Consider the following 26,920-nt stretch of genomic DNA (forward strand, 5'->3'; position numbering starts at 1 on the left):
CTAGCTAGCCAGATAGCGAAGAGATAGCTAGCTAGATAGCTGCTGATGTAACCCATTGACTGTTTTGAGTGGATTTTTACATACGGGTAAAAATGACCCACAACATAATCAACGTGAATTTTTTTCAACATAATATGAGGGTGTGCAGGTGTGTAAATATGTAATCATGTACTTTTTTCCCAATGAGTTTAAAAAGCAACAACTGAAAATGGAGTATAGGGGTTGAGATATTTGTGATTATACATTCAAGTAAACTGTGTCAGATTAGATAAAGAAAACTAAACAAGGCACTACGCTCAGCAGACAGTCTTCCTTTTAGTAAAGCATGGTCTGAACCCGCCCCTCCCACTTCAGCTCACTAATGGACAATGGGCTAAAAATGACAAGCTATAAGTAAAATGGCCAGACAAAAAAACAAGTCTTTCACTGGCTGACACTGCTCGAAGATAGTCACCGATGCTGCATTTGGGTGGACATTCCCCTGAATTTGGAGCAGGGAAATAGTCTAATATCTATTTCACCTGTTGTTAGGTGTCAGCTGAGACAGGCTCAATATACACCACAATAACCGGTATAGAAAATGCAAGAATGGATGCTCAAGAGTGAGACAAAAAAATAAAATAAAAAGCATGACCTGTATTGGGTCTTCCCCCAGCTTTTTATGTCACTTCCCTGCTTCTAAAACAGGAGTCAAAGGAGAATACTAAGGAGAAAAGGACTCAAAACATATCAGGAGAGCACTCACAAACTGTAGGTACCCTCAGTGGTCTTTTAACAAATCTCAGAAGGAAAGAATAGGGAATGAAACCAAAAATTCTGAAGATACAAAAAGGAGAGGAGTAGCAGTACCTTACATTGCAGGAGTTTCTGAAACTTTTGGCAACACAAAATTCCTACTTATTTCAAACCGATAAACACTTAAATGCAAAAATCCATGCATCCAAAAGATAGGCTGCCAAATGAAAAACAAAGTAAAGTAGTTTATTCAATACATTGTAAGAATGAAAATTATAAAGAGTAATACATTGGGGAGACTAAACAAATTCTCAAAAAAAGACTATCAACACCCCAGGGATAATACTAGTGGGCCTCAATCGGCAGTACATATGTACCTAAAAGCTAGCAACCACTCATTTGATGACAATGAGGTTAAGATCTTAGCAAAAGAACATAGTATATAGATAGAGTAAAAGAAGACATAGATAGAGTAAAAGAAGCGATTCTCATAAAACAGCTAAATCCTTCACTAAACCGATATGGTGGTGGGAGGTTCAATTTGGATCGTTCGTACAACATCCTGCTTAGGTAACATATGATTAGTAATGCTGATGAGGTGATACCAGTGCAAATAGGGCAATCTGGCCAGTCGTTAGTCAGGACAATAGGACCTATCAGTGGAGCCGCAGGGAGTAGTCCTCTGCTCCCCCCAAACTGAGAGCAGGGACCTATCATAGCTGAGTCCGGCACCGCCATGTCTGGACAGTAGGGACATATATATAGGACCGAAACTACCAGCAAGGCTTGAGTTCGCTGAAGAAGCATCTTGTATAAGAAGCAAAACGTCTGACACCTTCAAAGAAGTACAGATGACGGCTGAAGAAGCCTTTTCATCGAAAGCTCAATGTAGTTTATAAAAGAAGACATCAAATGCAGTCAAAAGAAAGACATATATGACCAACAAAAATACAAATAAATGCCACAATGTACCGGTAGTTCGACACCATCTCAAAATGCAGCAAAAATTAATCATCACTTGAGATGAACATGAGCGATGATCAGATTTTACACAATCACCGTTGGGTCTAATTTATCATCCATTATGTTCTTATTGTGTGGAAAAAGACGCCATCTTTAGCTCCTAGTGTTACCTTTGATTACGCGTGGGGACTTCACAATCTGATGTGTATTTGTCTCAAGTTACATGTGCAGCAGCCAACTAATTCACTTAGTGCTCCACTTAGCGGAGAGAAACTGAATCATTGTACCAGCCGCCCACATCTACTCCTCCTCCACGCCGTCAGTAATGAGCCAGCCCATGGTCTGATTTGTGTCGGGAGTGGAAGAGATGCCTTATGAACGAGTGATTGCGCTGAGACCCACTGAGCCGGATTTACATTATATGTCTAGCTTACACATATTGCGAAGAAAAGAAGCTGATTAAACTTTGACGTGTAGATCCTTTTTTTTACATGCTGGACTTCTTTCTTTTATTTACAAAGCTTGGAGTCGTTATCAAGTCAGTCGGTGTCTATTTGTTACTTGTTTTATGAAGACCCAACTTGGAGAGAAGTGAAACTTTCAAGTTATGAATCCTTCATTGCGACATCACCCAGTCGCCCCTTCATCGACTGGGAAGTTTTGCTTTAAAAGCAGTTTTCACAGACACCCGGGGAAACACCAAGATTGTATATCTTCATAGATCTCTAACTCGGTGCCTGGCATAAATATGCCACAGAACCATTTAAAGTCTTGCGACTGAAATAACGTGAAACTATATTCTATGTCTTAACAGTTTTCTTACATACAGACTATAGAAATCAATATATATGGTATGGTACGGTATGGTATAGTATGGTATTGTATGTTATGGTATGGTGTGGTGTGGTATGGTGTGGTATTATATTGTACATACATTGATACTATAAACCAGGGTTGTCAAACTCATGGTGGTGGTGTGGTGTGGTAAGGTAGGGTAGGGTAGGGTATGGTATTATATTGTATACACATTGATACTATAAACCAGGGTTGTCAAACTCATTTTTTTACGGACAACATTGTATACGGTTTACCTTGTAGGGCAGTTAGGAATTTTGGGAAACCATCTCGATATTTTGTCACCTCCGCATTATACGTACAGAGTGCAGAGCAAAATTGATGGATAAGTAGTTTAAAATCAGAAGTCAAAAATCATGATTGTTATTTTGGATTGCATACGATAATTTGTTAATTTGGTTCAGACTTGAGCAAGCGTGATGGAATTTGACATGTTTGATTTGCCTTCACGGGCCACATAGAATGATGTGACAGGGGAGATCTGGCCCGCTTGCCTTGACTTTGACATCAGTGCTGTAAACAACATATGCACTCGTATTTAAGACATTATTTATATACCATATGTATTCAAGTATAACACGCACAGGTGTATAACGTGCATCCCTAATTTTCAATTAAAAATCGGTCTAAAATGTTGTTTCACTTTTTCTCGGCTCAGACCAAGCATTGTGATAAAAATCATTTCTTGACAATGTAAACACTGAATGACAATGTAAACACTGAATCAAAACTCTGGATGTTGGTAACTGCGCAAAAAACCAATGCTTAACTCACGTTTCAGTGTGAGCGAGGTGAGGAAAGGAAATGAAGTGTAGCTAAAGAAATGTTAATCAACAATAAAAATTAAAAAAAAATGCGCAAAGTGATCCAGGTCTTTCCGAGAATCGAAACTGAAGGCCAAGAATAGCCATGGAAATGCTGCCCCCTCCTGGAAGGGATAGAGCATTAAATATACATGAGAATTTATAACGCGCACCCAAACTTTGAGTTCTTTTTAGTTAGAAAATGTTGTGCGTTATACTCGTTTATTTAAATTATTATTTTAAAATCAATACCTTTTATAGAAAGCCATGGTCCGCCATTAAAGCTACCCCTTAAAAAAACAACCCCTTGTGTAAAACTACAGGAACTTTTGAATGTTGTCTTTAATTTTTGCCCTTCAAAGGCCTTTGAAAAGACTAGATAAACAATCCTACGACATACTGTAGTAGTACTACATAATGTTGTATACTACATACTGTTGTATACTACATACTGTTGTTACCACAGCTGACACCTACCAACAACTTGGAAGGCCAACATGGCAGACAGGAGCAGGGGCAACAGCAAGGACATTGTGGTGATTCCGGAGTGGATTCGTATGGTGCGAAAACTTCTTCAGACGTGACGCTGCAGAGATCAAAACAGAAAAATGAGAATGATCTTACTTGCTTGTCTTTTTTAGTCTTCTTTGGTTGATAGTTCTCTTGACAATAATTCCACTTGTTGAAAAATTAACCAAGCAGCAAATAAAAATAACAATAAATAAATAAAAAATCCATCTCAGGAGGCAATCATTTGGCAACACTTGCTGTGAAGTCAAAATGACATCACAGTCCCCAAGGACTCAGATAATAATCATATTTTTATTTTATTATTATTATTATTATTATTATTATTATTATTATTATACATTTCATTTATAAGCGCCTTTCAAAACTCTCAAGGACACTTTACAGTCACTGGGTAGGTTTTTCTGCGGGTGAGCAGCAGCAGCCAAAAGCCCTAGCGTCCACTCAACCCGGAAGTAACTCAAATAGATAGAAAGCCAGCTAGCTAGCTAATTGATACAGTAATAATAATAATACATTTCATTTATAAGCACCTTTCAAAACTCTCAAGGACACTTTACAGCCACTGGTATTTTTTTTACTGCGGGTGAGCGGCGGCAGCCACACGATAACAACCACCAGGCTGAACCATTTTCTAAATTTGGTTATGTGACGTGGATTTGAGTCCATTTGTTTATAATGAAATAAAACAGCAGTATCGTATAGTCAGCGTTTGTATTTGACTTGAGCAAAGAGGATGTGGGTCAGACTTGCAGCCTCATCATGACCAATGTTTCCACAACAGAGCAGCTCGTCACTTTCATTGTCACTGTCCAAAGCTAAGAAAAATAAATAACTTCCCCCAAACTTCCCTCAACTTCTCCCTGGACAGCACAATGTCAAATTGGACCGACCATACCACAGGCTGTGCCTGGTGCCAGACATCAGGAAGTGACTAACTGAGTTCAGTGCTCCCCTTTGCCAGCAATGCAAATCCTTTTAACTATCCTTCGTTAAAACTTTTTTATAACTTTCTCAAGTGGGAAAAGATCAAGGGGGGGGGCACTTGGGGGAAGGGTCAGGGGAGTGGCTTGACTTGATCATTTTAACAGGAAAAGATCCGATCGGCAATGACAACAGCATAGTAGGAAATTTTTGCTTCAATAAAAATGTTATGTTGACATTTTGAAAAAGCTTCTTGTAAAAAAAACAGAAACTGTAGAGATATATGGATGGCCGCAGTCACAACAGGATGACTTCACCAGGAATTACTTCCGACTCAAGTTATCCGGATGGGGACTACAACATCCTCTCCATCCTGCAGGAAGTTGTACCTGCCTGCTGAATAAGCATGTGATAAAGAACGTAAATCCAGAAAACCCCATCAGAGAAAATCCTTTAAACGCATCTATTCATCCTTTAAACGCATCTAATCATTTGAAGTCAAGTTTTTTTTGGGAGAGGATTTTTTTCGGACCACATAACGTAATGACTTCATTTTGCCAACAGGGGGCACTATACGTAAGGCATTCAAATGCTTCACTATTAGCTTGACCATAGATTCGCTAAGAAATATGTACATACATACATAAAAACTACATTAATCCTTCAAATAAACAATAGAGTTTAAAACCTCAGCTCCCAGTTCGCGACTTCTGTGTCTGTTCTGATAAATAGCGAGCTCAACTCGTAACCCGGTGGCGAAATGCATGCCAGAAGGAGATGAACAGTTTCTTACCATGGTAGGACAAAGACCAGAAAAAGTGCTCAAGTGACGTCCTGGTCTTTCCCTGGAGTCAACGTTGCGTTCAGGAGCAGTGTTTTCTTATTACCCTCGTCCCGTTATGTTTTAAGATAACGGTGTTTTGTTGTCTTAAATGGGCTCTGTCAGGGGTTATCAAAGTGCGCGGGTGTATTCCATTGATTTGGAACTGGTCCCTTTCAATAAACCACTCCTTGTTGCTTAGTTTACTCGGTGGTGATGTCATTTCGAGGAGGGGCGAGTGGCGTCCCACTTCGGGTTAACTGCTCGGAGTCTGCAAAGAAAACTGTAGTCAGTGAAGGTCTCGTTCGCATAGTCTTCACGTACATCATTTTGACGGAGCAACATTAATTGCAGCGCTGCAATATAAGTACTACGTACATGTCATGTAGTAGTAATAAAGTAGAAGAAATATCTATTTATAATAATTGCGACGAACATTAGCTTGTCAAGTTTGGATACCTCCTCCTGATCTGAATTAAAATAACACAGCATGATTCATTTGTCTGGAATCACATTTTCCCCAAGAAATGACGCAGCGTCGGCTGAACTACACAGTGGGAAAAAAATTTGTACGGCATATGATAATACCAATACAATTAAAAATAAATAACATAAAACACATCCAAATTTAAATGGTGCCTTTGGATAGTCATCTTTATAGTGGAATGCTTCTTTTGAATAAGAAAATTGATTACGTATCAGGAAAGGCTCCGAACATGTACACTGGCTGTAAACGCACCACACAACACCACGTGACTTGAGTCGAGGAAGTGGGTAACGCGTCAACATTGAAAGTGTGAGTGTGCGCATTTCTTTAATTTGGGCGCTGTAGTCAAGTTTTCCATGAGATATTATTACATTATAGTCTTTTATTTACCAATTTAAAATGTGATGACACCGTGAAAAATGTTGAAATGTGTATTTGCGACATAGAAACTGTATCTTCGTAAAATCCGCTAGCAGTGATTGCCTATTTGTTTATGTTCCATAGCCTTTCTCGCATCAACATATTATAGAATTTCACTCGGTGTATTCTTTTCGACCCAGATGGCTCCCACAGACTGGTTCTTGTCCCTTAAACTGTTGGGTCAGCCCAAATCCACCTTCCACTTCCCTGAGATGATGCCAGGGGACGTAGCACCAGGAGGGTACCGAGTTGCCACCTTAAAGCAGCTTGTCGCCGCTCAGCTCCCAGACTCCATACCTGATCCGGACCTCATAGGTATTACAAAGATTAAAAGAGAAGGTTGCCTGCAAGAAGATGTGTATTTTTCCCCCGATGTTTCCTGAATGCACCGGAGCCGACCAGAATCGGACGGTGTCTCCAGAGAGGCTTCGATTTTATTTCTTGCCGTGTATTTAGTAGCACTTATATTTTACATAAGGGAATTACCTACCTGTTTGTAGTCTGGAAACTACTATAACCCCCCTGGGTAGTGAAAAGGTCCATTCATTTCCTATTCTGGTTAAGACTCCACATTAAACGTCAGCTTTATAACATAAGATGCAATGTATGTTGTGGTAAACACACGTTCTGTAACAGAGCAGTATTAGTTAAAGCAAAGTTAATTTCAGCAACCCGGTAAAAAAATGACGTGTTCACGTTATCAACATTACCTGGGACCGAAGGAAGCCATTGGAAAGTTTATTTCCGATATGCTCTGTGTCTCTTTGTTTTCCAAATCATTTTAAGTGTGTATATTATTCCAGAGCTGGTCCATTGTGGCCGTAAACTGAAAGACGACTTCACACTGGATGCCTGCGGAATTCAACCAGGATCCACGTTGCATATACTGAAAAAGACTTGGCCGGAGCCGGAAAGCATTGCAGGTGTGTCAAAATCTAACATGTGATAAGACGTTTTTCTTGTGATGCCAAATGATTCTCAATGAGTGGTTTTTTTTTCAGAACCTGTTAACCGAGCCACTGCGGCCAGAGAGTTTCGAATGCTTCACGCGGCCCTTCATTCGCTCCACTCCACCTACAGAGAATCGGTGATAATGACTTTAAATATACAGTGAGACCTCAACTTACGAACTTAATTGGTTCCCAGACAGAGTGTGTAAGGTGAAAAGTGTGTATCTCCAAAAAAAAATTCCCACAGGAAACCATTAAAATGGGAATCATCCGATCCCGGGTTTCCATAAAATATACTTTTCAACTAAATAAGCATTAAAACTACACACAACATACCTTATTCTATGTATAATAAATGTGCTATTGTATTGTAATGAAAGAAATACACTGCATTGTATCATAAAGTCACTTTGTGTACATTTGTGATGGTCATTTACGGCTTGATGGAATGGCGTTGGAGGTCGAAGGTCAAAGGGAATTGCTGTTTGGAAAGAGAGGCGCATTACATGAGAACTGTAATTAAAGAAATAAACTGTGCTGTAAAGTTTTATTTACCTTTTTGATGGTCGTTGATGGCTTATGGAAGGAGAGTCGCCTTCCATAAGGACTATTGGTAACTTAACCTCTGGTGCTGTTCGGTCGTGTGCTTCCGCCAAAGATCACTCCGCCAGCCGTGGTGGGTGTGTATCATAAAAATAGTGCTTATTATAAGGTTTAATTTTCATAAATTTGACGTTTATAAGACAAGAAATTTGTAAGTTGAGGTCTCACTGTACTTTATACACGTATGTATTGACTATTGTGATGAACTGTACAATCTCAATCTTAAATGTTGTCGAAATATAGTCAGTCGACACATGCACTGATTTCTCTGTCACAACATAGCCAAAGAATATGTAAAATGCACAGTCAATCCTGCATCTTGTCTTTCCACCAAGGTGTACAAAATGATAACCAACAAAGAGTCACTAGATCAGATCATCGTGGCCACACCAGGACTCAAGTCGGATCCGGTGGCTCTCGGTAAGACTTCTTCTTCATTGGTGCAAAAAAATGCAAATGCTGACATTTGGAATCCGCTCCAGGCGTGCTGCAAGACAAAGACCTGTTCGTGCAATTCACAGACCCAAACATGTTAGACACGTGAGTACTTGTTTTTGTCTTAATAAATATATTTATAAAAAAATCATGACGTTTCATTATGTACCTCACAGGCTCATCAGTTCTCACCCGGCCCTGGTTAACGCAATCATCCTGGTGCTGCACTCCGTGGCAGGAAGCACACCCACGCAGTCCACTGCTCCTTCTTCTACCCGCAATGCCACAGCCAGCTCTTACAGCGATATGCCAGGTCAGTATACAGTGATACATTGGCTTACGAACTTAATTGGTTCCCAGAAAGTGTGTGTAAGGTGAAAAGTTTGTCTGCCAAACATTTATTTCCCATAAGAAACCATGAAAAATGAGAATAATCCGTTCCCAGGTCGACATAAAACATAATTTCCTACGAAATAAGCCTTAAAACTACACAAAATATACCTTATTTTATGTATAATAAATGTGATATTGTATTGTAATTAAAGAAATAAATTGTACGGTATAATAAATGCGTTTTATTTACCTTTGTGATGGTCGTTGATATAGTTGCCTCTTGATGCTATCCGAGTGACGTTGCCGTGCTTTCTCGGCAATAATACCCTCATTCACAATGTCCCCTGCTAGCTGCTTTTCGTTAATCCAAATCAACAGAAGTTTTTCAACCTCTTCTATTGCCTGAGACCGTTGCTTGGACAACACAGAAACACCCTTAGCCACACGTAGCATTGGTGGACTTAGCAAACTGGTAGTGGGACGCTAAGTCACACAAACGCACACCTCGTTCGTGTTTTTCGATGATCTCCTTCTTCTGCTCGACCGTAATTTTCTTTTGTGGGCTATTTGGCTTAACACTAGCCTGTGGTGGGTCTCTTTTTTAGTCCCATAATAGCAAAAGTACTTCACTTGATAACAAACCACGTCTGCACTCAAAGGGGTTGTGGAAAACTAGTCCGCCAGCCACCGTGGCATTGTGTGGTTTGGTTCGTCCACCGAAAACTAGTTCGCATGCCAATATTATAGTCTCGCTAATTTAATGTTTGTAAGGCAAAAAGTTTGTGAGCTAAAGCGTTCGTAAGCCGAGGTATCACTGTATTATATATATATATTTTTTTTTTAATCTCATTGTTTTTCGATTAAACTGACCACTTATTTTTTTTAGGAGGCTTCATGTTTGAGGGCATGTCAGATGATGATGAAGACTTCCAACCAGTGAGTTTTTGCTCACATCTTAACATTGGACTTCTTTTGGAGTGTTAATTCTTACAAGCGTCGTTTTTCTGTGCGTGTATCATCAGGGCAGCCCGGCGGGCCCCTCGAACAGAGCGGGTCCGTCTGTAGGCATTCGGCCGCTCTCTCTGAACCACAGCGGTGCCACGGGCCCTCGACCTATCACGCAGAGTGAGCTAGCTACAGCGCTAGCCCTCGCCAGCACGCCGGAAAGCAGCGCAGTGACTCCGACCACAGCTAGCCAGGTCAAGCCATCCTGGAACATCTCACAATTACATGTGATAAGGTTCATTATGTGGAGAATGAGAATTAAAGGACAACAGACACCTCCGGATAAGTTGTGTCCATAATTTGTAAAAATTTGAGTTGGTGACGAGTCCTCACCCTACGTCACTGAAGGAACGCCCCTGAATGAGAAAGCGACACACAATGCATTTTGGCTACTTTGTTTGGTCTGAAAACATCATGTTGATGGCGAAATTAGAAGGAAAACACATAAATAACGCAATGGTGAATCGAAAGACTACTATTTACTAGTTGAGACAAATTCCCAGCAGACAAATCAGCCCATTTCCAACGGCGTTTGGGCGGCATTTTGTGCATTTTCTGGGACGCTACATTGGAGTCCTGATGGCTCGAATTGATCCGGAAGGACTTCTTTAATTGATTGCAAACATTTATGCTTTCTAAGCAAGGCAAGGCATTTATGCTTTCCTTGCAAGGCAAGACGTCCTGGCGTGACGTCACGAACAGGGGGTGGGACCTTCTGAAACTCGCCATTTTCGGGGTCATTTTGAAATAGTTTTGGGACACTAACTCATTTTTATTGGTGTTTTGCATTTGACTAAAAGTATCAGCCTGCGTGTTTTGGGTATTTTAGATGCTATAAAAGGTTTTTCTGATGTCAGTTAGGAGACAAAAAAATGGTGTTGGTTGTCCTTTAAGCGGCCATGTTATGTTATTGTCATAAATAAATTATCATGCTATATGAGTGACAAAAGTTCACATCCGTGATTGTGCGTATTACTAGAGCAATATTTTTGTCTCACAGTTTATGGTGAGAAATAGTTGTACATATATTAATCATGCAACCTAAAATTATTTTTATTTTTAATAATTTTTTTAAAAACGCCAATATTGACGCTACGTAACATCATAACAAAGTGATTGTTGAGATGAAAATATACATACTTAACGACTATCAAAACAAATTTGGTGAATGATAAGCAACAAACATTTATACTCGATACGCATCAAAAATGGATTAAATGCAGAATGTCCCTCATCAACATGATATTTTGACCTAACCTGCAGGCCGAGTCATCGAGCACCGGTCCCCCGATGCCGGCAGGGACCCCCGTCAGCAATGACCTGTTCAGCCAGGCGCTGCAACAAGCCCTCCAAGCCACCAACATGTCTGCCCTGCAGGTAAAATATCTCTGTGTTAAAGAGCAAACTGAGACACAAGTGAATAAAACAATTTGTGCACGATACGTTCAGGGCCGCTGGCAATCGCAAATGCAACAGCTCAGAGATATGGGCATCCAGGACGAGGAATTGATGCTCAGAGCTCTGCAGGCCACCGAAGGAGATATCCAGGCTGCCCTGGAGCTCATCTTTGCCGGCGGACCGGGGCTCTGAACCTCTATATTGTCTCATAATATTCTAATACATTCTGTTATCTTGTCACTATGCTTGAAATGCATGGAAATAAAGATGTTTTTGAAATAGCTCTCATGTTTAAATCTTCAACTATGTCTATGTGGCACTTTCGAAACAAAGGCAACTGAAACAAATTCCATCGATCAACGATTCTGTGAGAAACACAACAAAATGACCACATCATAAAAATATTATTTTTGTTAGATAATTATTCGAAACGTGAAGAAAATTTAATAATTCAGCATTGTTATAATACAATTGCATTGGCATGTATTTTTGAGGATTTTTTAAAGCAGTGTTGTCATGGGCCACGTCATCGTTATGGTTTCCCTTGGAGGGCCATTATGAATTTTGGGAAACCATATAATTGTTTCATCATCTCCATATATTATGTACGTAGCACATAACAAAATAATGAATAACTAGTTTTTAAATTTGAAGTAAAAAATGATGTTTTGTGGTTTGCATGGGACAATTTGAAATTTTGGTTCTGACTTTTAATAAGCATCATGCAATTTCACCAGTTAGATTTGCTTTCGTGGGCCGAATAAAATGATATGGAGGGCCGGATTTGGCCCCCGAGCCTTGACTTTGACACCTGTGTTTTAAAGGCACGCCAAATACACCTATTAAAAAATATTTATTGTATTATCAAAATATTCTTTGTACAAATTAGCGGAACAGCATACATTCATTTCGTCTCAACTTTAACTTTGGCTTGCTTCTAAGTATGTATTAGCTATCTCTTAGCTAGCTAGCCTTCTATCTATTTGAGTTCCTTCTGGGTTGAGTGAATGCTGGAGCATGTGGGGCTCCCGCTGCTCACCAGTGACGTGCAGTCAGTGGAGGCAGGTGAGGCAGTGCCTCACCTGTCATCATGGAAAGCTGTCATGGAAATATCAAATGAAAAAAAATAATTAAACAGTTAGATGTATTTAGTGATTTGTACTTTAAAGTTCTTGTCCATTTAACTTCACCGTTTTAGCATTTTTTTCAAAATCGCTGAATTTTCACATTTACCGTTCAAAAACTAAGTAGAGACGAGCGGTGACGTCATTGATGACGTCAGTGCCTCACCAGCCATGAACCTCACCGCACGTCACTGCTGCTCACCCACTGCAAAACGTATCCTATGACTGTAAAGTGACCTTGATAGTTTTTGAAGGCGCTTATAAATGACATATATAACGAGTTGCTTCTTCTGTAGCCACAAGGGGACATAAGTCTTCTTGTGCCGGTCCCAAGCCCGGATAAATACAGAGGGTTGTGTCAGGAAGGGCAACCGACGTAAAAGCTTGGACAAAACAAACATGCGAATCAAACCTCTGAAGATGGAGGACACTGATTCGCTGTGGCGACCCCTTGAAGGGAAAAGCCGAAAGGAAAAGATCATTATTATTATTTTACGTGCATACTGAAGTGGCCTTACGTGTAGTTAGCATGTATGTACACTAGAGGGCAATATAGTTCCATTTATTTCTTGACTGACTCGTTAAAACTGGCTTTTACTTTGGCTCGCCAGCCAAGAAACCGTATACAGTAATAGTTTATTAGAGGAACAGTAAATATTTTGCCTTTGTATTGTATTCAATTAAATATTGGTTGTACATGATTTGTGTGTGTTTTTTTGTGATTAACACGACCTCAAACGTCACTCAATTGAAATGGTCGTTTATTTGTGAACTTGATAGGCTACTTAATACTTCGTCTGTTATGTCGTGGCTGTATACTAGTTTGTTGAGCGTTTGCGTATCGGCCTCTGTCTGGTTTGCGTAAGCACACGGGGAACTTCGTGAAGTATTTGAAATAAAATTAAACTAAACTAATTTTAAGCACCATTGTTAGGCCACGCTCATGTAGCTAATTGGGTGAGATTGGTTGTTTTTGGTCATATCTGGATTTCAGCAATGGCTGTCAGATGATGGTTATATGTTACTATAATCAAAGCAGGACAGATGAGAAGAACAAAAGCCATCCACATGAGACCACCTTGACGACAAAGAGGGGACACGGTGGTGAAAAGAGGTATAATTAGCATAACGTCTGCTACCTGAGATTGGTTTCTGCCACCATGTAGGCTGTGAAATGGTGGACAGCAGGTCAGTTCTCTCCCCTCAAAGCTTCATTCAACAGCTTTCAACCCACGTTTTTTGTGCTATAGCCTCCATCTTGGCTTTCCTTTGTGCACAAAAGCTCATGTGACGCGGTGGAGATCACGTCTGTGGAGAGTCACTATGGAATCTTGGAATGAGAAATGGATTACATGTTTTCTTTCAGCGTATTGCTTTCATGAATAACACGGTTAAAGACAAAAGTGGGCCTCAGTGAATGTTAAAATTAAGAATTGAATTAATAAAGTACAGGCTGACTACTTCCTGGTTTGTCAGCACATCAGCTCAGAGGCTATTTTCAAATTTCAGGGCAGTAACTTGTGGTTTAGTTTTCTAGTTAGCTTTAGTTTCATTTTTTCACTCATGAGTTGGGTACTTTGTATGTTTTTAAAGCAGACTTTTCCATGTTTTGTTTTTGTTAGTTAGCGGGCTAGACATCATTTTTATGAACCCTAGAGTGAGGTAATAACTAGACAATTTGCTGGTTGATGTGAAAGTGGAGCACCTTTTGGTTTATTTGTTAGCAATTGGGGGTATATGCCCTGGAACGGAGAGGAATGAAGATCAGTCGCAGCAAGACGGAATATGTGTGTGAATGAGAGGGATCCAAGTGCAAGAGTGATGCTACAGGGAGAAGAGATAAAGAAGGTGGGGGATTTTAAGTACTTGGGGTCAACTGTCCAGAGTAATGGAGAATGTGGGAAAGAGGTGAAGAAGCGTGTCCAGACAGGCTGGAGTGGCTGGAGAAAAATATCAGGTGTGATGTGTGATAGAAGGGTTTCAGCTAGGATGAAAGGAAAAGTGTATAAAACAGTGGTGAGACCAGCCATGATGTTTGGACTGGAGACAGTGCCACTGATGAAAACACAGGAAGCAGAGCTGGAGGTAGCAGAGCTGAAGATGTTGAGGTTTTCTTTGGGAGTGACCAGGTTGGATAGGATCAGGAATGAGTACATTAGAGGGACAACTCATATTAGAGGCTTTGGAGAGAAAGGCAGAGAGGCCAGACTGAGATGTTTGGACACGTCCAGAGGAGAGAGTCACTATATCGGGAGAAGGATGCTGAGCCTTGAACTGCCAGGCAGGAGACCGAGAGGAAGACCGAAGAGGAGGTTTTATGGATGTTGTCAGAGAGGACATGAAGGTAGCTGGTGTGAGAGAAGAGGATGCACAAAACCGGGATAGATGGAGGACATTGATTCGCTGTGGCGACCCCTGAAGGGACAAGCCGAAAGGAAAAGAAGAAGAAGTTAGCAATTGGGGTGATGAGGAAATGTCTTGGTTTGACAATTCATTTATTTACATTTCTTAACTTCCACTATCTAATCTCTGGCTAGTCAGTTTTTTGTTCGTTAACATTTTCAGACTTTTGTGGGTTCATTCTTGGGCTACTTCTGGAAAAGTAAAGGCTGTTTCCTAAATTTCCTATCATGTATTTGTAAGTTAGTTACAAGAGTACTTTCAGATTTGCTTGTTAGATAGCTAGCTATTTCCAGTGGTTTATTTACTTATTTTGGTGTAAATAGTTCATATTTTACTACTTACTACTCCCAGTTTATTTTTATTTCATTCTACTTTGTTTTTTTTTATTCCTGAATTGCTTACGTCTTGATTTTTCATTTGGTTTGGCTACTTTCTGCTGTGTTTGTTCGTGTAAAATTGGTAGCACTGTTAGTTGATGTTATTTGTTTGTCAGGTTATTTTTTTGTTTGAGGTGTATAATTCTAAGACGCAGTCCATTGAGTCAAGTGTAGTATCGTATTTCTATATGGATCAATACGCAAATTGTGCAGTGGCTACTAATAGCCGCAGTCCTTGCCTAACACAATGTAGTTGTGAATTGCTATTCAGTCGCGTAACCATGGAAACCGATGTCATCATCCGAAAAAAAACATGACACGACACTGCTATTTAATCATAATAAACCCTATTTCTTCTTTTATTTATTTACTTAGATGCCTTTGCGTCCCCCGTGCTTACAATACATTCAGTATATACATTTGGCCATGAGGGGGACGCAGTACATACACACTCACGCACACAATTTAAGACACTTCAGACAGAAGAGATGCTTTCCATAGAGATGTGTGGAAGTGTCCTCCGTGGATTGCAGTCTATTTCCTCCAAAGCTAAGTAAGGCCTCCCGGCTAGTACTAGAACACCCGTTTGCAGCAGTCGTGAAGAGCTGACGTCGACATTCGTTTATCTTCTCCAAATCTTTTCTCTCATAGGTCCATTTAAAAGTCATAGTAAAGCTGCAGAGACGTCGTCACCGCGACCGCACCCTGCCCGACTTTTTAGGCATGGAAGTCGTTGGGACGTGGGACGGTCGGTACCATTGAAACACTAATCGGGAGTCCTCCAGTTGCATAGCACACACTTAGCAGTGATCTCTCCAGAGCTCTTCTGTACGAACACTCGCCTAAACTTGATCAGTTCTTGTGGATTTGCTCACCAAGCAACACTTTAAAATGCATGCAAGGCTTTAGCTGATAGTGATAAATAAACACCACTGATTAGAAGAGCTGGATTTGTGTTTAGGGGCTATCATTGTTCATTTCATGTTCAGTGTCAGGGTATAAAACATCAACACAGGATGACAGTGATAGTGAATCTGTTTCTGTTGTCTATGATGACCTTAAAATCGTTGAGTGAAAATAGCAGGGGAGATGAAAACTATCTACTACAGTGGAAGGACACTTAGAACTTGAATGTGTCAGTCGTTGAACGATGTAATGCAGTGTACAAAATAAACAGTTGTCTGGGGATTAGCATCACTAATGCTAATTTGCAAAAAAATAAATCTAAGTGTGCTTGGTAAGCGGATAATTTGTCAATTTAGGATAGTTGACCAATGGAAAGGCTTGGTTATCAAACAACTCTGAAATAGTTAGTTGCCTGGGGACTAGCATTGCTAATGCTAACATGCCCAAAATAAATCTATGTGTGCTTGGTACGCGTATAATTTGTCAAATTTAGGATAGTGGACCAATGGAAAGGCTTGGTTGTCAAACAACTCTGAAATAGACAGTTGTCTGGGGACTAGCATCACGAATGCTAATTTGCTAAACTAAAAGTGTGCTTGGTGAGCAAAATCCAGGAAGAAGTGACAGACCTTCTTCAAATGGTTCAAAGCAAGACCGCCAGTGTTCTTAAGTCTTCGTTATGGGAGACGTGAAATGTAGCGTTCCACTTTGAATGTTCATCGGGATTCCAATAAACTGCACTGCGATAGGTCAGGAAGAATTGGGCCGAGGCGTGACAAACACACAAGAAGAGCAAAACGAGAGCACCACAGGAGTCACCCCGGAGAACACGATCACGACAACAACAACAACAAAAAAGTGGGGCGCTAATTAGCCCACCAATAAATTACAGTCAAGGAATAATCGTTGAAAAGCAGGATAGCATTCAGCTGATCTCCATGCACGATAAGGCTTCAACCAAACGTCTGATATCACAAAGCATTGTAGTAGTGACAAAAACACACCAAAGCCGGGCTTGAATTGTCCTTTGCTCGCCCTCATTTTTTTTTCTCGTTTCAATCCAAAATGAATGATGCCATTTTAAGGAAATTACGAAGCAGAGAGAGCGGATCGATGCGGGCCGTCCCACTGTACCTATTGATCGTCAGACAGACGGCTGAACGCCATTGATTTTTTTTTGAGGTAGACAATGCAAGCGCTGTGGCAAAGGGGGGAGGCGGGATGGGTACAGGGTTAAAAAATAAGTCGGGCGGGGATTGGGGGGGGGGGGGTGGTTAGTTCCTTTTCTGGGCTTTTTGGATGAGTTGACCCGTCCATCACACTCTCTCCCAGCATGTCTTGCCACTTAGGTTGCCGTTGGTGTAACACCCCCGCCGCCCCCCTCCCCATCCCCTCGCTGACGGATGACGGAGAGTATTGACGATGACATGAAAGAGAGATCAACGCAAAAGTCGGACACCCTCAGACTTCTTCATGCACCCCCGCACTCCCTTTGCAATACGTCGACGTGCATAGAGTATCAACGAAGGGATGGTCATGTTAACAATCCGTGCATTCTTAGTCATGTAACAGAGACAACATTGAGTGCATCGCTCGGTTGGAACCGACATCAGCAAGTTTGACGTCTAAAAAAAAAGGGGGCAATATATCAGAGAGACGACACTGCCGGACAAGCAGGGACACAGACTACGTATTTTTTTTCATTCTCACCCGTTCTGGAAACCGGGAGTTCAGAATTTGAGGTTCAACTAAGGCATATGACAGCATTGTGATCAATCCTCGCAGACTTCCACAATAGTGGCTTGCTGGCAACTTCTTTCAAGACCCCATTAGCATGGAAGGAGGAGTCAAGTACTTGATCGATAATCCAATCCTGGGACTGGTTTACTCTGTAGTTTGCTTGCTTGCCAGTTTGTCATAAAATATATGAGTTAATGCCAGCAACAAGTGGATGGTATGCACACAAGTCAGGAATCTACAGTCTTGTTTCTTAATTTTGTCATACATGGGCCGAAAATCTCCATTTCGAAAGTGTCTTTTCCATCAACAGTTTTAACTGGCAAATTCAATGAAACAAAGCTTTTCGGATGAGAAGTGAAACGTCTGACACCTTCAAAGAAGTACAGATGACCGCTGAAGAAACCTTTTCATCGATGGACCACTCCTGTACGACTGAGAGCTTATATAGACGCATTATAATGGAAGTTCAGAACTTCAGGAATGCGCCGTTGCCTGTTCCAATTTAATAATAATAATAATACATTTTTTTTCTAAGCGTCTTTCAAAACACTCAAGGACACTATTTTGTTAGCAGGGTACTTAAAAGGATTGTTAGCTAGTTCCTAATGTATTTAAGGAAAATTGAGTTCTCTGTTCAGTAAGTCTCAGTTGCTTGCTGTCCAAAAAGGAGGTCAGTATCCCCCAAATGCCTATGGGATGTGACAAAAACGAGTTGAGATGTGAGTGACAACTCCATTGTTGTTTCTTAATCGTCATATATCACACCGACCTCAATCGTGGCGACCTTCCCGGTAGCGTTATCAAGCGTTCATTCAGCTGAAATCCAATTGAGTCAGGTGCCCATCCTTTGTATTAGCCTCACAGAAAACCCATGTTTTCCAAATGAAGAGCCGCAACAAAACTCTCAATGGAAACCCCCGCCCCCTAAAAAAAGGGGAAGTACGCGTTTGTCGGTCATAAATAAACAAAGAAATTCCTGCATAAGAGACAAATCCTTGAGAATCGGTCAATAAGTAAGATGAGTCAAAATCAGCAGTTTGGAGATTTCTTTTTCCATAATGGGGGGGTATTGCTTTGCATGGGGTATTATAGTGTCCTGATGGCGACGGGGTACAACAGGGACATATGCTCGGCCCCCTTGATGGGCAGCTTTCGACTGGAGTAGAAGTGGATGATGTCAGGCACGCTGTCAAAGGGGCAGCTGTTCTGGCCCAAGACGTATTTGTTCTCCTTGGTCCTGGACAGCTTCATGTGCATGAAGCCTTGGCTGCTCCTAGTGACACAAAAAAAAACAGAAGAAAGGGTCGGTATTGCACAACCCGGGAGACGCGACTAAGACTTGTACTTAAAGTGCAAGGCGTCATGTGCCTGGCATGGAGATGAGGCTAATGAACCCTAAGGATAAATCACTTAAGCTAGAGTAGTAAAAAGCAAATGAAGAGGCTCTCTGCACGCTTCCACCAGCCTCAGATCAATACCTTTTACAGTTTCTCAATAATCCTGTGCTCGCAAATAGAAAATTTACATTCTGAGGCAGGCCGCAGGGAACCGTGTACTATTTACATTCCATATATCTCGTTAGGGAAAATAAACAGAGCAGTCGGAATGTTAGACTGAGCAACTCGTGTTTGTTAATTGCGTTGGCAGAAAATTACAAAACAAAACTGACTAACATTTTTATGCTCATCAGAGGTGGCCGATAGAAAAATACGTAGTTAACTCATTCACTGCCAGATATGTGCAAAATGTGTCCACTCCAGTGCCAGGGTTTTTGTCATTGTCACTCAAATTCCAGGACCCACAGAATACATTGATACCATGGCTTACAAAAATTAATTGGTTCCCAGACAGTGTGTAAGGTGAAAAGTGTGTATCCCAAAAAATAATTTCCCATAGGAAACCATTAAAATGAGAATAATCCGTTCCCAGGTCCCCATAAAACATATTTTTCTACTTTCTAATTTTCTAAGACTTACAACTACACAACATATACCTTATTTTCTGTATAATAAATGTGCTATAGTATAGTAGTAAATTAACTGTACTGTATGATAAAGTGGTTTTATTTACCTTTGTAATGGGCGTTGTATGGCTCGATGGAATGGAGTGGCCGGTTTCATCAGCATTAAACATTTGATGAGGAACGTAGGCTTCTTCTTATACCATCTTGAGGAATGATTCCTTGTCGGTGCTTTCTCTGTGATAATTGTATCTAGTTCCTCATCACTTGTGTTCTGTTCAGCTGGGTTGATAGCTTTTTGCATCAAGTGTACAGTTGGCTTGTGCTGTTGTGTTGTTTGTGGAACCTGATTGATGGGATATCTTAACCTTGCAGTCTACACTCTGCCTTTGAACTATCAAAGTTGAAGAGCGTCCAAATGTCACTGTTTTCTATCCATTTTGTCACTCTCTCTCTGTCATCCGCCTGTCTCTTTAATGTGCAAAGCATCTCCCCTCACTGCTGCGTTCTTGATCAATCACGTGGCTTTAACCGAAGACTGGGGGCGGGGAATAAAGGACAAAAAAAATGTCAGCTGTCATTTTGTTTTTGGGAGAATGGCTTCTCTCTCTCTGTCTATAACCCCCACCCCCTCACTGCTGCATTCTTGACCAATCACGTGGCTTTAAGTGACGACTGGGGGCGGGAAATAGAGGACCAAAACAAGCCAGTTGCCATTTTCCTGTTAGGAGAACGGGCTCGTTCGTGAACGACACATCACTCATTGTGGTATGACAAGGTAAAATTTTCATAAACTTAACGTTCGTAAACCGAATAGTTCGTAAGCCAACGGGTTCGTAAACCGAGGTATCACTGTCGAGTGCACAACAAATTAATGAATAACTAGTTTTCAAATTTGAAGTAAAAAAATAATGACTGTTAGCGTGGTTTATTTACATTGGACAATTTGAAATTTTGGTTCGGACCTTAGCAAGCAGTTTTATTTGCTTTCGCGGGCTGAATAAAATTACTTTGACTTTGACACCTATGATCTATGCTTTATCATGCACAGAGAAAAAATAGCACACTAATGACAACAGTGTTCCAAAAAAAAGCAAAGTGTTCAATCTAAGGATGTCCTCAGAATGGCAAAATGTTTTCCTGTAGTTAGCGCTTGACAGATGAGGTCACTGTGTCATATTTCTCGAATGAAGCAGAATAAACACACCTCAGTGACTCTTCTATGATGAAGTCTCCAGAGTGTCATGAACGACTTGAAATTGGTGCATTTCTGTATCGCCACTTCTGTTGTTAGTCTCTGCTGGCCAGCCAGGAGACTAAAATGCTAAAAATAGTCGCTACAAAGTGTTTTTGATGACTCATCGATCCCTTCGGGGGGGCGCATGCTAGGTTACATCGAGATGCACATAAAACAAAACCACTTCAGGGTTTGTTGTTTGTTTTCTTTTTTTTTAGATTCCACGATGATTTGCAAGCAAATGTTTGAAGTTGTTTATGCACAATATTGTCCTTCTGAGACAGCAGCAAGGACAACATTGCTCGCTCCTACCCTGATGTGTAATGCTTAATTCCTGACCCTCTTAATCACAAATTCCTATCTTGTCACCCCAACTTTCACTCTTACTTCTCTGTACGAACCTTGAATCTAACTTCTAACCTTTAATTAGAATTACCAGATGATTTGGGGTTGTAGATCTGCGATATTATCCCGCAGAGCCACATCGGCAGCAGAGCAATAGAGCACAAGGTTTTTTCAAGGCAAGATGAATATCTGGCATTGCTCGCAATGAGCGTGCTCGTCCTTGGCAATGGCGGCTTATCTCCATGCCTACGACATTATCCGACATCCCGTAAAATGACGATCTGAGTGTTAAGAATTGAAGATGTCAAACTAAAATAGTCTGTCAAATGGTAATGATCCTTGACTGTGCCGATAACCTTTTAAAATTTTACAGAGCGTCAAATATGCTGAGGGCATCCCTCATTTCACATGAGCGCAAATTGAATTAGTCCCGACACAATTCTGTCTCACACCAAATTGCCGTGGGTCCCCCTTTGACTATTTCTACATCATCAGGAATTAACCTGTAAAACACCAACACTTTCACGTACTTTACAATTGTGTGTTGGTAAGTGCTGCCGTTTTGGTTTACAAACAATTTAACTCATTCATTGCCATTCACAAATGTATTCAATAATTGAAAATATGACGTAGAGTGCCGTTCCCGAATTTGTTTTTTTTTTCCATGCTTGGGTGCTGATAAACCGCTGGCCATGGCCTCTGGCAATGTTTTTCTTTTCCACAAGGGGGCAGCATTTCCCTTTTTTCCATGTTAGCGTTTTGTTCCACCTTCAACTGTTGTTAAAATGTTATATAAACCACAATGTATGTATTGCATTGTATTTTGGATAGCCACCCTCATTTTAAGCTCATATAACTCCAGATCCATATAAATTAGGAATTAACCTTTTTTCTGATGAAAGAAGAGAGTCTAAGGTTTTTAACGCTGTATTGAATGTTTATTTAGTCTTAAAGGACAACCGACACCATTTTTTTGTTTCCTAATTAACATCAGAAAAATGTTTTATGGCATCTAAAATACCCAAAACACAAATAAAACACCAATAAAAATGACTTATCAGAAAAATGTTTTATGGCATTTAAAATACCCAAAACACAAATAAAACACCAATAAAAATGACTTAAAGTGTCCCAAAACTGCCACAAAATGAGCTTGGAACTGGGCAGATTGAGAAAGTCCCACCCCCTTGTTTGTGATGTCACTATTGGTCACATACAGCCTTGCTCCAGAATCAAAACAATGGCTTCAGAGAGTTCATATTCGGAGAAGTTGCTTTCTTGTTTCTCATCCAGTTATGAATATATTCAAGTAGTTCTGAAGAGGAAAGCATAAATGTTTGCAATCGATGAAAGAAGTCCTTCCGTATCAATTTGAGCCATCTGGACTCCAATGTAGTGCCCAGAATATGCACACGATGGCGCACAAGCTCCATTGGAAATGGGCTGATTTGTCCGCTGGGAATTTGTGGAAACTTACACCTTCTTTATGCGTGTTACCGCAATTGGCTGGGACACACAACGATTCACCATTGAGTTATTTATGTAGTTTTCCTTCTAATTTCGCGATCAACATGGTGTTTTCAGACGAAAAAAAAGTACCCAAAATGCATTTTGTGTCGCTTTCTCAGTCACGGACGTTCTCCGTGACGTCACTTGGGGCATAGTCATCAACTCGAAAACAAGACTTCCTGAATATTCAGTGCGAGTCTTAAAACGTAAAATATAGCTATATGCGGTGTGGAATCTTAATAAGCAATTCAAGTGACAATGACAAAAACCCTGGCACTAAAGTGGACACATTTTTGCACGTCTGCCAGTGAATGAGTTACCAACCAAGTTGTGTTTCAACGTTAACTCTTGTTTGTATTTTATATTTCGTCCATAGGATCTGTGAACAATAGAAATGACCGTTACCGAACACCAAATCCATCATTGTCCCATCACAGACGACTTTATTGTTCATTCGTTGATGCTTCAAAGTTCTTTCGACTTCATTGAGTAAGATGAAAAAGGCTTTCTTCGTAACTCAACGGTCGTCGGGGAAGAGCGAGTAGGTTGGGAGGGCAGACAGAAAACACTTCCCATAAGGTCAGAGAACTGACCAAGGAAGACTCTGTGGCTCTTTATCAATAATGCAGCGCACACACACGTGCCACCATTTGGCCTCATGCATTTTTCAGCGATCCGAGACACAGACCATCTTCACCTTGGGTCTTGCGCTCAATCTCAGTGGCAGCTGGGGAACTCGCCTCATGTCGAGCGAGAGGGGTGAACTCGTCACCTGTGCTTTTGAGGCGCTTCGACGTATGCCGCGACCACCAATCAATCCAAAGATTGCTTTTGAGGCCTGACACAGTCGCACCGCAGGGAAGAGAACTGATGTTGTCTGAGGACCAGCAGCACATTGGGGAAGAAGTATCGGCAAAATATTCGCATGTGTCATAGTTTTTGTTTTTTTCTGGGCTATTCAGCAATGATTTTTGAAGAGTGTTTTCCCATGGTTTTCAGAAGATTGACTTAGATTAGTCGTTAAGGAAAAACTACAGTGATACCTCGGTTTACGAACCCCGTGGCTTACGAACGTTTCGGTTTACGAACGTTACATTCATGAAAATTTTACCTTGGCATACAAACTTTACCTTGGCATACGAACTTTTTGCATACACGGAGCTGCCTCAATGAGTGATGTGTGTTTGCGGACGACCCCGTTCTAACAAAATGGCAGCCGACTGTTTTTGTCCTTATTTCCCGCCCCCAGTCTTCGATAGAGCCACGTGATTGGTCAAGAACGCAGCAGTGAGGAGGTTGGGGGTTACAGACAGAGACAGAGAGAGAATGAGGCCATTAAACCTTAAAGAGACAGGCAGATGACAGAGAGAGAATGAGCAAATAGATAGAAAACTGTGAAATCTGGACTCGTTTCAACTTTGATAGTTCAAACTGCAAGGTTAAATATCCCATCAATCAGGCTCCGCAAACAACCCGCACAAGCCATCTGTACACGTGATGCAAAAAGCTATCAACCCAGCTAAACAGAACACAATTGATGAGGAAAAAGGTAAAATTATCGCAGAGAAAGCACCTCCAAGGGATCATTCCTCAACATGGTGAAAGAAGGTTACGTTCCTCATCAAGTGCTTAATGCTGAGGAAACCGGCCAATCCATTCCATCAAGCCATCAACGACCATCACAAAGGTAAATAAAACAACTTTATTATACAGTACAGTTTATTTATTTAATTACAATACCATATCACATTTATTATACATAAAATAAGATATTTTGTGTAGTTTTAAGGCTTAGAAAATTAGAAAGTAGAAAATTATGTTTTATGGGGACCTGGGAACGGATTATTGTCATTTTAATGATTTCCTATGGGAAATCATTTTTTTGGGATATACACTTTTCGCCTTGCACACTTGTCTGGGAAGCAATTAAGTTCGTAAGCCAAGGTATCACTGTACTTTTGACTGTGACTCTCAGTACTGTGTATGCCCAATTATAATGGTGGATACATTGTAGCCCCCTAAGAAAAAAGAAAAAAGAAAAAAAAGAAAAACTCTTACATGCTTTTAAATAGATTCAAGTACTTTTAAGAGGGCCTCTATCAGTGATAAGGTGTCCACCATGTTTAAGGTGTTCACTCAGAGCGAGCTCTTCATCCGTACAAGTACATTTTGACGCGTGTGAACCACAGGGAACTCGTTGGAAATGTGACTTTAATTTTTCCCGCATTACCCCGTACGACTATCTTTTATGTGTCGGGGTCACAAAAGTTATCCTACGCAAAACCTTTAATATCAGTCAGCAGCAGCCGCCGTAGCTTCAAGACCATGAATAAGTCAATTTACTGCACCGGCTGCATATCTGCTTTAATGGCTGCTGGCTCGTTATGGAGGTCCAGCTGGACACTTTTGTGATGTGGATTAATGGTGGCGGCGGGATCCAGAAGGCTAACCTCGTATCTTCTGTCCCACCGCAGTGACCTGAGACACGCTTATTGTGGTCATCTGATTGTTTTAGTGCAATTTTATACGAAGCCAAAAGGTCGAGGACGTTGATTGTGGTTGTGCAGCTATTGATCATTTTGTGCTAAATATTGAATTAGTGCTTGTTATTGAGCGTGCGTCACTGGTTGGAGCCCTTGGGAAATTACTTTGGTTGCTTTTAGCATCAACAGATTGCAGTTTGGCAAATAAAAAGCGTTTAAAAGGGGAGATATGATGGAGAATATACTTTTTAATTGCAGTTGGGTCTCTGGAGTTCTTCCTCATCCAACAAAACAAAGTAAATTCTCTGTTTGCGGACTGTTTTGGAAAATGTGACTGTGGGTGAGCCATGCGGCACCTGCATTAATTTACATACTAACCACCAACACCACACTGTTTCACTTCCTCTGACTTGGTGGCTGGATGAACATCCAATGCCACTTTCAAGTGACAGGTGAAATAGCAAATATATTGTCAAATTAGCTAGTGATGGCTCAGGGTTGTGTTTACCTCAAAGTTGGAATTGTATATTTTCTGTGTATTAGGGAATGCTTTGAGTTGCATAAACATGGATTTGCTATTTTAAATTATGTTTTTAAATTCATGGCTAAATCATAAATGGTGAGGCCAGGTGCAGAAACATAAACTCATTCACTACCATTCACGAATGTATTCAGGAATTAAAAATATGACGTAGAGCGCCATTCCAGAATGTGTTCGGGTTTTGTTTTATTTTTGTTCGGGTGTAGCGCTGACCTCTGGCCATGTTTTTCCCATCCACAAGGTTGTGGCATTGCCCTTTTTCCATTTTAGCGCTTTTTACAGCTTCAGCTGTTGTTAAAGTGTTATATAAACCAGTATGTATGGATTGCATTGTATTTTGGACAGCCACCCTCATTTCAAGTTCATATCACTCCAGACCTATTTAATTTAGGAATTAACACTTTTTTTATAAAAGAAGAGAGTCTGAGGTTTCTTGTGCTGTATTGAATATTTATGTAGTTGTAAAACTCAATATTCTGTGGGTCCTGGAATTCAAGTGACAATTACAAAACCCTGACACTGGAGTGGACACATTTTTGTACATGGAAAATGTACAATATACAATTCTCTTTTTCCTCCTGCCTCCAGCAAGTTGATGCTAAAGGCTAATCGGCATTCGTTTGTCTTTCATCTCCCTTCTAAAGGTTCTCATAAAATCGCGAGGACCTTCCGAAATGTCAGATGTCTGCCTTCAAATCGAGAATATTTCCATACCTCAACCAAATAAATCACTTTGCCAGGCTGTCAGAGAATATCGAGCAACATTCCCGTCGTCTTGGCAACCAGCTGCAGCGACAAGCACGCCATACGACTTCATCCCTTGGGCTGGAAAGTTCGTTGCCGCAAAATGTCAAGACATAACTCGGCCAATAAGAGCTGCCCTTCACGGGAGGTCAAAGTTCACTGACGGACAAAGGCAATAGTTGAACTGTCAGCGGTTTATGAGGCCGTTGTGGCAAGGTGAGGAATGAGGGCAATGTTGGCGGGAGGTAGAGGTGGGAAAGGTGAAGAGCATTAGCATAACCGGACAATGCGT

The 26,920-nt window shown here is 40.8% G+C and overlaps 3 protein-coding genes across 8 annotated transcripts in view; 1 reads left to right on the forward strand and 2 right to left on the reverse strand.

Annotated features, from left to right (window-relative positions):
• Window positions 1–7,382, reverse strand: part of cd276 (CD276 molecule) — an 88,850-nt gene extending 81,468 nt beyond the window's left edge. The window contains exons 1-4 of one of the 2 annotated variants that reach the window (XM_088992924.1): window positions 7,246–7,382; window positions 7,026–7,162; window positions 5,602–5,899; window positions 3,834–3,942 (exon numbers count right to left, since the gene is read on the reverse strand). In XM_088992924.1, coding sequence (XP_088849050.1) covers window positions 3,834–3,888 — 55 coding nt within the window. In that variant the 5' untranslated portion in view covers window positions 3,889–3,942; window positions 5,602–5,899; window positions 7,026–7,162; window positions 7,246–7,382. The remainder of the gene's footprint in view (window positions 1–3,833; window positions 3,943–5,601; window positions 5,900–7,025; window positions 7,163–7,245) is intronic. The other variant, XM_088992925.1, reaches the window with a different exon arrangement.
• Window positions 6,361–11,542, forward strand: LOC148900885 (ubiquitin-like protein 7). The gene is made up of 11 exons (XM_088992923.1): window positions 6,361–6,424; window positions 6,676–6,850; window positions 7,339–7,458; window positions 7,537–7,622; window positions 8,424–8,508; window positions 8,571–8,628; window positions 8,700–8,836; window positions 9,743–9,792; window positions 9,879–10,055; window positions 11,125–11,238; window positions 11,311–11,542. Exons 2-11 carry the CDS (start codon window positions 6,676–6,678, stop codon window positions 11,449–11,451), a joined length of 1,143 nt encoding a protein of 380 aa, XP_088849049.1. The 5' UTR covers window positions 6,361–6,424; the 3' UTR covers window positions 11,452–11,542.
• A 3,951-nt stretch (window positions 11,543–15,493) lies between these two features.
• shf (Src homology 2 domain containing F) overlaps window positions 15,494–26,920 on the reverse strand; it is a 94,221-nt gene continuing 82,794 nt past the window's right edge. For all 5 annotated transcript variants that reach the window (XM_088992926.1, XM_088992928.1, XM_088992927.1 and 2 more), the window contains one exon: window positions 15,494–19,082. In XM_088992926.1, the coding sequence (XP_088849052.1) occupies window positions 18,896–19,082 (187 nt within the window). In that variant the 3' untranslated portion in view covers window positions 15,494–18,895. The remainder of the gene's footprint in view (window positions 19,083–26,920) is intronic.

The sequence above is a fragment of the Hippocampus bargibanti genome, linkage group LG03 (genome assembly GCF_051943395.1).
Source record: "Hippocampus bargibanti isolate YZ-2025 linkage group LG03, ASM5194339v1, whole genome shotgun sequence".
Classification (NCBI taxonomy): domain Eukaryota; kingdom Metazoa; phylum Chordata; class Actinopteri; order Syngnathiformes; family Syngnathidae; genus Hippocampus; species Hippocampus bargibanti.